Source organism: Poecilia reticulata, unplaced genomic scaffold, assembly GCF_904066995.2.
Source record: "Poecilia reticulata unplaced genomic scaffold, P_reticulata-male-v2 Scaffold_50, whole genome shotgun sequence".
Classification (NCBI taxonomy): domain Eukaryota; kingdom Metazoa; phylum Chordata; class Actinopteri; order Cyprinodontiformes; family Poeciliidae; genus Poecilia; species Poecilia reticulata.
In genome coordinates, this window is record NW_027675148.1 from 53,262 (window position 1) to 64,979 (window position 11,718).

Sequence of the window (11,718 nt, forward strand, 5' to 3'; positions counted from 1 at the left end):
ATTAGGTCTAGAATCGCCACTGGATCCAATAGAGATCATCTCTGTGTTGACTGAGGCCTGTTACTTTGGCGCCGACCTGTTGATGATGGGCAAGAGTGGACGAGTAGGCTGCAGGAGCGCCATGTTTGAAATCGCTGTGTTTGTTATAAGGTAAGTTACTTTACGGAAATCTTATTCAAAGCCTGCTTGAAATATGTCAGGGATAAAAAAAGGTGCCTGGAGCGGGCAGCAGATCAATTATGGATCTACTAAGGTGATCTACCATCAAACTGAGAATTGAGTCCATGAAGCTGAGGATACCTTGATGACCGAGTGGGACATGTTAACAGTTAGCTTACTTTGTAAATGGTTAGCGGCGGCTTCACCGGAGGAAACAGCCACTTGTATCTACCCATTTGTCTTCAAAGTAACAAATGAATAATTCACTTGAGGTTCATAAAGGTTAAAAATAACCAAGCAAGTCCATAGGTAGCACATCTAAGGCACATTCAGTGACACTGAGGGGTCAGTGGATTGGTGGCAATTGAAGTTAAGCATTTTGGTGCAATCCCTTTGCTAAACCAGGACTCTTTTGGGCAGTAAGACAGAAAAACTCAACAGGTTGTAATGGAAATTCAGCCCAACATCAGATCTATTCACCTCTGTTTGCCTTTGCACAATAAAAGCAGTGATTTAATCCAAGAACATGTGAAAAGGTAAAGTTTTATCTTATTTGTTTAGTCACTTCAGCAATACAGGCATTCATACATTCACTAACATCAGTTAAAGAATCAGTGAAATCGGTGATTTACTCTGCTTTGTAAAGCTTATAAGACAAATCTAATTAAAGAAACAGAAACATGAGATGAGATCTATGGAGGAAATCAAAAGTGCTAAACTCATAAATTAAGAGACGATACACAAAACTCCATTCTCTCCGGCTCACTGGCAACCAGGAAGACATTTAATGCACATCTGCGGCATCACACATTACATGTTCATCATCTCATTTTCATCGTCTCAGAATCCAAAATGTCTTGTCTCCTGCTTCTGGCTTCGAGCATTCATACGGTTTCAGTCTGCTATTGTGTATTGGAAACCGTCTGACCAATGGCATTCTGAATCTTGCTTCTGTTTTACATTAAGTGTGTGTTGGAAGTTCCGAGAATTCTGGATTTGACCTCGTGGAAGTTAAATCTGCTCCTTCAGAGGACCATTAGTCAGATTGTTAGTTCTTATCTGTCCAAACAGACATCCTTTCCATGTTCTGTTTTCGCTCCATTTGCGTGCAACGCACAATGGAAGGCAAAGAGACACACCAAAATCTTCTGCAATAACAACTCAATAATATTTCGGCTCCGACATAATGAAAAGACACTTGCTAGGAATTCCTTGCACAACAACTTACTGGGTCAGATTGACCCAGACATTCGACATAATACATTCCTTTTCAGTAAAACATATCTTAATATGAATTAACATAACTTTTAACTATTAACATACTTATATTCCTCAACAGATCCTGCACAGTAATTAGGTTTATTATTCTCTTAAGGTTTTATTCACTAAAAAATTGTGTTTCTCATTTATATAGTTGTACAATATACAGCTAACCCCGATATGTTTGGTTTTACAGCATTCTGACAGCAGTTTAAGTCTAAAAACATCTGCTGTTTAAGATGGCTTCCTTTTAATCAGTTATAAAACTTTTACAGAAACATCTTGGACAACCACATATAAACTGTAAAGATATGTTTAAAACTCATCCAGTCTGCAGACAAACTGTAAGAAAATCAAAAAAATATTCCTCTTCTAGTTATTCCAATGTTTAAATAACTTTACATTTTTTTTACTTTAATCATATTTCAAAGAGGTTCTGTGTTCAAATCATCAGCTCAAAATGAACAAGTTAAATGAACAGATTCCCAAAGATTTCCAGCATCAGGAGATCCATATTTTTTTTCTCATTCAATTTTAAAAATAAAGCAAAGCAAATAAATCTGCAAAGCCAAGGCTATAAAACAAAATGGACACAGGTTTCCCGAAGACCAAACCCCCACGCAGAATCTTCACTTCTCAAACTCGCCATTATTCTCCCAATGACCAAGATCATTCATCCCTTCATCAATAAATCTTTAATCATATATCTTTGTGGCGTGGTCCTTGCAAGTGAAGTTGTCATTAAAATCATAAGTTTAAACTTTGCCATTGTTAACTTTTTGGGCCAACTGACCTAAGGAAATATTTCAAATTAAAAACCCAGATCAAGCCAAAATAACTCCTGATGACCTGCTGCCTGTAGATGATATTTAACAGATTCCCACAACCTCATTTCTTCTAATAGATTATAGTAAAATTTTAGAAAAACCTTTTTAATTTGTCAGTTTTTAAAGTGAATATAAAACATCCCGTAGCAATCATACGTATCCAAAAATCTGGGTAAATAATAATAAAAAATACCAAAACCCATTTGAAAAGCTAATCACCTTTGTCATGTTTTTAAATATGGAAAACAATTAAAGCCACCCCATTCAGTTGTATTGCTTTCTATGCAACTGGCAGCTTTTACTTTATTTTATTTTTCCCACCTAAAACTAACTTAATACAAAAGACAGAAACTGGTGAAGGCAGCTCAAACTAAAAGTGCAACTCAGGTGGAAAAGAGTGAGTAAAGTAAAGTAAAACTCAGTAAACCTGTCTAAACATTCATTAACATTTCCAAACCAAAAATCAACATGTTCTGCCTTCATGATGTGACAGAAAAAAGTGAACCCGACACTAAAAACACATCTTCACAATCATTTTTAGAACAAATATCTTAGTACACTTGAAATAAGACCACACTAGCTCACAAGTACATTTTCTGCAATAAATAGGTGCACGTTTTAAGAAAATAATTCCTTAATATTGACAAAAAAAGTAGTAGTTCACTTACACTGAAAAGATTCAACTTAAAAAAAAAAGAGTTAATTTGTTACATGTAATCAAATTAAGTTAATACACGTAAATATTTTAAGTTATTTTATAGTTTGGAAAACTTAATGTGATTATATGTAACAAATTAACTACATTTTTTTTTATAAGCTGGAGCTCAATTCTTTGTTTCAGTGCATACCAAGACGTTTTTCCTATGTTATCAGTCAAATAATCTGCCAGAGGAATGTTAAGAAATTACTGAGCTAAAATAAGCCACTTTATCTTGATGAAAAGTTACTTATAACTTGTATTATTTTAAGTGTACTAATATATCTGCACCAAAAACTAGACCAAAAAACACTTTTTGCAGTGAAGTGGTTTTTTTAGAGGAGTTTGGGCCTGGATGGGTTGGGTCTGACTGAGGAATAGGCCCCGATGTGCGTGACGAGGTTGGGTTCCACGCTGTGCGCTCTTTCTCCGAGAGTGGTCCTGGCCTTGCGGTAGAGAACCATATCCTTGGCGTTCCCTTTGTAGCAGAACGAGCCATCCAGGAAGTCCGCCACCCTTAGCGAGGCGTTGCCGGGGAAAAGCATGGCCGGGGTGCAGCACTCGGTTGCCGGGGAGACGGCGAAGAGCTGTGGGGAGATCCTCCGCACCTCCAAGAGGTAGTGCCTTCCTATCAGCTCGGCGGCCACCATAAAGTAGAGGGTGAAGAAGACGAGGTGGTTGGCCGACAGAGTGAAGGAGAGGGAGCAGGGGTTACAGTTAGGGATTGAGAGGAGGAGCGCGGTTGCCCCCACCAAACCGAGCCCCACCCACTCCAGGATGCGATACGGCTCGGGGTTCCAGTAGCGCTGCAGCCTTTCAGGGTGATACAGCTTGATGTACAGCGTGTGGAAGGCAAACCGGCGAGAAAGCAGATCCTTAACCACTGTGAAGAACTCCTCTCCAGGTAGAGCGTCGTCCTCCAGGAGGATCATGTTCTTGGGCTTGACCAGCTCCCATCCCTGGCGGAGGCAGAACATGTAATCCCTCTTCTCCCTCTCGAAGGTGTTGGGTGACTCCCTGTTGGCTTGCTGCTCTTGAGTTGAACGCCGTATGACCTTGAAATGACCCTCCAGCAGCTTTGCGTCCTGGTTTTCCTCCGGGCCGCTCTCCACGTCGCAAAGCAGCACCTCGGCGCATCGTCGGCTATTATTTGGAAATGGTATGAGACTGACATTGCAATCCGGAAGTGAAGGGGGCACGTTTTGTGTATTTTTAGGTGAAATATCTCGTTATGAAGTTCTAATGTATTGTAGAAGAATATAATTATATTAATAGTTAAAAGTTATGTTAATTCACATTAAGATATGTTTTACTGAAAAGGAATGTATTATGTCGAATGTCCGGGTCAATCTTATGGAGAGCCATTTCAGCCAAAATTAAATAAATAAATAAATGGGTGAAATAAATAAAAATGAGTAAAATAAATCAAAAAATGAAGAAAATGAGTGAAATAAATAAATAATTTGTTAAATAAATAATTTAGCTTTTTCATTAACCCATTTTTTCATTTATTTATTTTTCATATTATCAATTTCTCAATTTCCCTTTTTTCATTAATCTATTTTTCATTTACCCACTTTTCATTAATCTATTTTTCATTTAACCATTTTTTAATTTAGCTTTTTCATTAACCCCATTTTTCATTTCTTTATTTTTCATATTATCAATTTCCCAATTTCTCTTTTTCATTAATCTATTTTTTATTTATCCCTTTATCCATTTACCCATTTTTCATTAATTTATTTTTCAATTAACCTCTTTTCAATTTCCCTTTTTTACTAACCCAATTTTTTCATTTATTTATTTTTCAGATTATCAATTTCTCTATTTCTCTTTTTCATTAATCTATTTTTCATTAATCTATTTTTCATTTGTCCATTTTTTATTTATCCCTTTATCTATTTACCCATTTTTCATTAATCTATTTTTTAATTTAAACATTTTTTGATTTCCTTTTTCCTTTAACCCGATTTTCTATTTCCCAGTTTCATTAATCAATTTATCATATATCCCTTTTTTATTTACCCAATTTTCTTTTATCTATTTTTCATTCAACATTTGTTTGAAAAATCTTTACTTTTCCCATTTTCCAATTCCCCTTATTTATTTAGTATTTCCTTATTTTCTTATTTATCACATTCTATTTCCCCGCAAAACTTAGGAAAAACATAAATGCAAATGAGGAGAGGCACGTCATCAGGCTACAACTTCCCCAATTGGTTGGTTAACGTCACTCCCATACTTTGCTTCAAGAAAGATGGCGACCCACTAACGGGTTATCAATAAGCTGAAGCTTATTAACTTCATTAGAAAATAGTGTTATTACTCCTGACTTTAGTTCTCGTGTGGCCGCTCAGACAGAACGTGTTTCAGTTGGCGGCTCTCATGGACTCAGAGCTTCACCGTCGGGAGTTTTTATAGTTTGAACGAAGCGGCCGCTGAAGTTGGCTTACGATTGAAGGTTCGGGACACCTTCGTAGCTACCAGCTGTGATCCAACTATAAGGAGCAACTTTACTGTACATCGTAAGTGAACTGCAATATCCAGAGGCAGCTCTACGGAGCATCGAGCTGAAAGAATGAGAGTGGAGAGCCTTGGAGATCTGCGTCGGAGGCCATCTTTCAGACATGCACCGCTGCTGTCCGTCCAGGATCCTCCGGTTGCCCAGACGTTGCACGGTAAGCTACTAACGCTGATGTTTGTTTTCCAACTACAGTCATATTTAATCAATAGGGCTCAATTACGATCGCGGGAGGTTTTGAGTTGATCTCGGCAGTAGGTGACAAACTGAACGCCTCCAGGATGTTGAGACCAGCACGTCCTCTGATCCAATACATCTTATTAAGGATAAAATCAACAAAACGTGTTCAAATTAATGGCCCAACAGGTTGATTAAAGACAGTAAAAAGGTAGGAGAGGTTTAGAGTCGATCGCCTTGTTTTACCTTTGTAAACAGACAACCGGAATACAGTGACCTTTAGTGAGGGTACAGAATGGAGAATGGATAAAAGCTGAACTCCTGCTACAATCTTTGCCTCTCTTGGTTACATCCCTGAGGTGTGCCAAGTGTGGCCCACATGCATATGCACTGTTGAAAATGAGAAGCTGACATTCACAAATGACATTGAAATAAATTCTAGTCCAACTTCTGGTTTGTTGCGATTCCTCTGGATCCTGTTGGAGGAAAAATATCCCAACTTCACAAGATGTGGCTTTAACCCAACTCCTGTCAGTCTGAAGCTTCTCATATTTAGGTCATCAAACCAAAGTTCAGATCTACCATAACTGGTTCCATCGCCACCAGGTCAAAAGTACAGCTTTTTGGCGCAGCACATTCATTAATGTTTCCATCATGTATGTTTTCAGATGCAGACCATCCTGCAGGCCTCTGGTCTCAGTGTTTCCCTTCAGACTCCCAGTGGGCTCACAGCTTCAGGATGACCAGAGACCTTCACCTTTCTGGAGCAGGAACACTCGGCCAAATGCACTGGTGACACATTCATTTAAAAAAATGTGTCTGTTCTTATACCATTGATATGCATTAACCGTTTGTATTTTACCGTTTTGAATAAACAAACTGTTTGATTATTATGAAATCTGTGTTCCTTCTAATATGTGAAGTTCTAATTTAATCAAATCTCATGTTTTCACGTCCCAGAGACAATAAAATGATCGTTTGTTTGTGGCTTAAACGAAACAATCTTAATAGAACAAAGCTACAAAAATAGAATACAGATTGAAAGTTTTGGACCTGTTTTATTTTTTGGTTTCATTACACTGAAGATTCTTCAACATGAAGCTAAACAGTGAGTGGAGTACCTTGTATGTACGACAACGTAGAAATGAACAAACATGACATATTGGGTTCTTAATAGCAACCCTAACAGTTATTTTACACAGCTTGGTTTATTGAATAATGATTGTGTTCATTTACAGACGCCTTCAATTGGAAATCTGCAATCTGAAGTGTCAGTGAAATAGTTTAACCAGTCAGTCCTCAGGTCGTCTGCCCTGCATGTTTCAGGCCTCAGTAAATGTCTGATGGATGAGCTAATGCTATCGTTTGTATCAGGTGCTCTGGAACAAACACTTTAAAATGTTAATGTCCTGTATAACAGAGTGATATAGACACATGTTTTCATCTCACTGTGTCATTTCCACTCTATAGCTGAAGTTCATCACATTTCTGGATGTTCTGTGTTTCAGTTAAATTGAAGTTAGCAGGTTTTTAATCAGGGCCACAACACCCTGTGTGTGTTGGGTTTAAGAAAAGAGGCTGCTCTGTTTGAGCACCAGCATTCATTTTTCCTCTGATGTTTGGGTGAACTCTTCTCTGTGGAGGTCGGCCGTCTCTCTGGTTCTTCCTGAAGGAGACCCATCAGGAGTTCTGGTGCTGCTCACAGTGCAGACGGTTCTCCTCACTGTCAGCCCTGGTCCCTCTCAGCCAGGATCTCCAGTCATTCTGTTCCTTCACCCTTGAATAAACATAACAGAATATGTTCTGGGTGTTATGATTCATTTGTTAATTGAAACAATGTTTAGTATCAAAATAAGATTCATTTATTTCCTTAACAGTTCCTTCTCCTGTTCCCTCAGAAGGGCAGAGTTTAGGAGTGACTAATTACATTTACTTAAATATAGTTGAGTAACTTTTTGAAACTCAAATGAACTTTTAGGAATACTCTTACTATGCTGAACTTTTTACTTTTACTCAAGTCATTTTATTATGAGGCATCACTATTATTTAAACTAATTTTTCATTTTGTCTTTAAAATACCAAAATTTCCACTGAACTTAATATTTTGGGCCTTCTAATTGTGTAATTTTTTTAAGATATGAAATAATAACTTGATCAGTTACTCAGTACTGATCAACTTTTTACCAAATGCTTCTTTACTCTTGTTTAATTTCTTATTCAGCTATAATTTACTTTGAGTAAAAACATGTTGAAGTGCTACTGTTATTCCTGGAGGATAAATTGTGGGTCCTCTGTCCACCTCTAAGGAACAGTAACCACATGTTGAGGCACACGTTGACCAAAAACAGGGAAACTAAGGTGGGCAACTTATACATACAAAGAAATACTTAAATTAATAGTCATATTTACTTTATATGCATGTGGGCCACACTTGGCACACCTCAGGGATGTAACCAAGAGAGGCAAAGATTGTAGCAGGAGTTCAGCTTTTATCCATTCTCCATTCTGTACCCTCACTAAAGGTCACTGTATTCCGGTTGTCTGTTTACAAAGGTAAAACAAGGCGATCGACTCTAAACCACTCCTACCTTTTTACTGTCTTTAATCAACCTGTTGGGCCATTAATTTGAACACGTTTTGTTGATTTTATCCTTAATAAGATGTATTGGATCAGAGGACGTGCTGGTCTCAACATCCTGGAGGCGTTCAGTTTGTCACCTACTGCCGAGATCAACTCAAAACCTCCCGCGATCGTAATTGAGCCCTATTGATTAAATATGACTGTAGTTGGAAAACAAACATCAGCGTTAGTAGCTTACCGTGCAACGTCTGGGCAACCGGAGGATCCTGGACGGACAGCAGCGGTGCATGTCTGAAAGATGGCCTCCGACGCAGATCTCCAAGGCTCTCCACTCTCATTCTTTCAGCCCGATGGTCCGTAGAGCTGCCTCTGGATATTGCAGTTCACTTACGATGTACAGTAAAGTTGCTCCTTATAGTTGGATCACAGCTGGTAGCTACGAAGGTGTCCCGAACCTTCAATCGTAAGCCAACTTCAGCGGCCGCTTCGTTCAAACTATAAAAACTCCCGACGGTGAAGCTCTGAGTCCATGAGAGCCGCCAACTGAAACACGTTCTGTCTGAGCGGCCACACGAGAACTAAAGTCAGGAGTAATAACACTATTTTCTAATGAAGTTAATGAGCTTCAGCTTATTGATAACCCGTTAGTAGGTCGCCATCTTTCTTGAAGCAAAGTATGGGAGTGACGTTAACCAACCAATTGGGGAAGTTGTAGCCTGATGACGTGCCTCTCCTCATTTGCATTTATTTTTTTCCTAAGTTTTGCGGGGAAATAGAATGTGATAAATAAGAAAATAAGGAAATACTAAATAAATAAGGGGAATTGGAAAATGGGAAAAGTAAAGATTTTTCAAACAAATGTTGAATGAAAAATAGATAAAAGAAAATTGGGTAAATAAAAGGGATATATGATAAATTGATTAATGAAACTGGGAAATAGAAAATCGGGTTAAAGGAAAAAGGAAATCAAAAAATGTTTAAATTAAAAAATAGATAAATGAAAAATGGGTAAATAGATAAAGGGATAAATAAAATAATGGACCAATGAAAAATAGATTAATGAAAATAGATTAATGAAAAAGAGAAATAGAGAAATTGATAATCTGAAAATAAATAAATGAAAAAATTGGGTTAGTAAAAAAGGGAAATTGAAAAGAGGTTAATTGAAAAATAAATTAATGAAAAATGGGTAAATGGATAAAGGGATAAATAAAAAATAGATTAATGAAAAAGAGAAATTGGGAAATTGATAATATGAAAAATAAAGAAATGAAAAATGGGGTTAATGAAAAAGCTAAATTAAAAAATGGTTAAATGAAAAATAGATTAATGAAAAGTGGGTAAATGAAAAAAAGATTAATGAAAAAAGGGAAATTGAGAAATTGATAATATGAAAAATAAATTTAAAAATGGGTTAATGAAAAAGCTAAATTATTTATTTAACAAATTATTTATTTATTTCACTCATTTTCTTCATTTTTGATTTATTTTACTCATTTTTATTTATTTCACCCATTTATTTATTTATTTAATTTTGGCTGAAATGGCTCTCCATACAATCTGACCCAGTAAGTTGTTGTGGAAGGAATTCCTAGCAAGTGTCTTTTCATTATGTCGGAGCCGAAATATTATTGAGTTGTTATTGCAGAAGATTTTGGTGTGTCTCTTTTGATTCCATTGTGCGTTGCACGCAAATGGAGCGAAAACAGAACATGGAAAGGATGTCTGTTTGGACAGATAAGAACTAACAATCTGACTAATGTCCTCTGAAGGAGCAGATTTAACTTCCACGAGGTCAAACCCAGAATTCTCGGAACTTCCAATACACACTCAATGTAAAACAGAGCCAGAAGCAAGATTCAGAATGCCATTGGTCAGACAGTTTCCAATACACAATAGCAGACTGAAACGGTATAAATGCTCGAAGCCAGAAGCAAAAGTAGACATTTTGGATTCTGAGATGATGAAAATGAGATGATGAACATGTAATGTGTGATGCCGCAGATGTGCATTAAATGTCTTCCTGGTTGTCGGTGAGCCGGAGAGAATGGAGTTTTGTGTATCGTCTCTTAATTCATGAGTTTAGCACCTTTGAATTCCTCCATAGTATCAAGACAGCAAATGTAATGAAATAAAAATAATTAACTGTTAGAATTTATTTCCACTCTGCTGTCCATAGCAAAGTTAACTTTTATACTGTAATATTTTTGCAGGACAAAAGTAAGAAAAATATGTAGCTAATGTTTGACAATGTCTGATTTATCAAAGTTTATTGTTACAATAAAATGTCAAAAAATAAAAGAAAATTATTATTTTTTTCTTGTCTTCTTCAAATGTTAAATGCACGTTAAATTATGGATTCATGTCAATATATTCTTGAATAAAATGCTGTAAAAGTGTGTGTGTTCATCAGTGTCAATATAAAAACTATCAGAATAATTTCTATCAAATTGTGCTCTTTATTCAGAAATCCCCCAAAACAACTAAATAATCACATTAAAAGTAATAAACTCTGTGTTTAGTCATTTGATTACCAAATATATTAGCGTGTGTGAGAAAATGTGTCAAATATTAACTTAACCCTCCTATTATGTTTGTTTCTGAGGTACAGCAATAATGTTCGTGGGTCAATTTGACCCGGAGAGTGTTTAGTCATGCAATAGCGTCAGAAACCTAAAACATCCTCCAAAACTTTTTTGTATCTGATTATTAATTCCAATACTAACCATTTCAATCAATATTTGTGCAATGGTGTTTTTTTATTTCTCACAAATGATCAATGACGACAATTTACTCATTTGGACATAAAAATTTGATTTTCAATTTTTTATGCCCACTGAAAAAACCCAAACACAAAATGACACTATTCTTGAAAGTGATTTTTTGTAAATTTCTTTATATTACATTTAGATTTTTTTTGAAGGGGTCATCTTTATAATTGAACTTGAGACACTTTTCTGCTCTGGGTCAAATTGACCCGCTGACTAAAATCAAGACAAATGAGTCCTGAAGATGATCCTCCAGCTGGTTTTCCAGTTTAAACCTGCGTGTTCAAAACAAAAAACTGGGTTTTTCATCACATGCTGCCCAGATTTTTATGCCATATTTAGCTGTGTGGAAGGCATATATTGCCTAAATGAGTAGGGTCGCTACTCATTTAGGCAATATATGCCTTCTGAATGCCAGGGGTGAACTTTATGAATGCCACAAGTCTTCCATCTACTGTGACATTAGGGCCTGGGTTATAGAACAGGGGAAGTTACAACCCATATGTACCACACTGTTCTATTAGCTGCTAGTTTGTCTTGTCCATCGATTGTCAAATCGGATTACTCTGGAGAAAAGTCTCCAGAAACATTATGGCCCGAAATATTACCCTGCCTGTCTCTGCATCCCTTAGACTGGCTGTTGACTCGTCCTTTGACTTATAAACTCTGGTCAGAATGAGGACCTCCAAATATGCATGTAAATGCATTTGGTCCAGCTCCTTCCAGTT

General features: G+C 36.7%; 1 protein-coding gene and 2 long non-coding RNA genes across 3 annotated transcripts; 1 reads left to right on the top strand and 2 right to left on the bottom strand.

The window, feature by feature from the left end:
* Nucleotides 1–1,951: 1,951 nt before the first annotated feature.
* LOC145550449 (GPI-N-acetylgalactosamine transferase PGAP4-like) lies at nucleotides 1,952–4,313 on the bottom strand. The gene has a single exon (XM_081604386.1). It carries the CDS (start codon nucleotides 3,918–3,920, stop codon nucleotides 3,279–3,281), a length of 642 nt encoding a protein of 213 aa, XP_081460512.1. The 5' UTR covers nucleotides 3,921–4,313; the 3' UTR covers nucleotides 1,952–3,278.
* Nucleotides 4,314–5,230: 917 nt separating this feature from the next.
* LOC145550450 (uncharacterized) lies at nucleotides 5,231–6,539 on the top strand. Its single transcript, XR_014086345.1, has 2 exons — nucleotides 5,231–5,621; nucleotides 6,310–6,539. It is a non-coding gene; the product is annotated as an uncharacterized LOC145550450 (long non-coding RNA).
* A 140-nt stretch (nucleotides 6,540–6,679) lies between these two features.
* On the bottom strand, nucleotides 6,680–9,203 carry LOC145550451 (uncharacterized). The gene is made up of 2 exons (XR_014086346.1): nucleotides 8,461–9,203; nucleotides 6,680–7,418 (listed from the first exon to the last, which is right to left on the bottom strand). It is a non-coding gene; the product is annotated as an uncharacterized LOC145550451 (long non-coding RNA).
* Nucleotides 9,204–11,718: the final 2,515 nt, after the last annotated feature.

What these genes read in the sequence shown, in the direction of transcription:
- LOC145550449 (XM_081604386.1), bottom strand. Translation starts at nt 3,920, where the DNA reads ATGTTCTGCCTCCGCCAGGGATGGGAGCTGGTCAAGCCCAAGAACATG.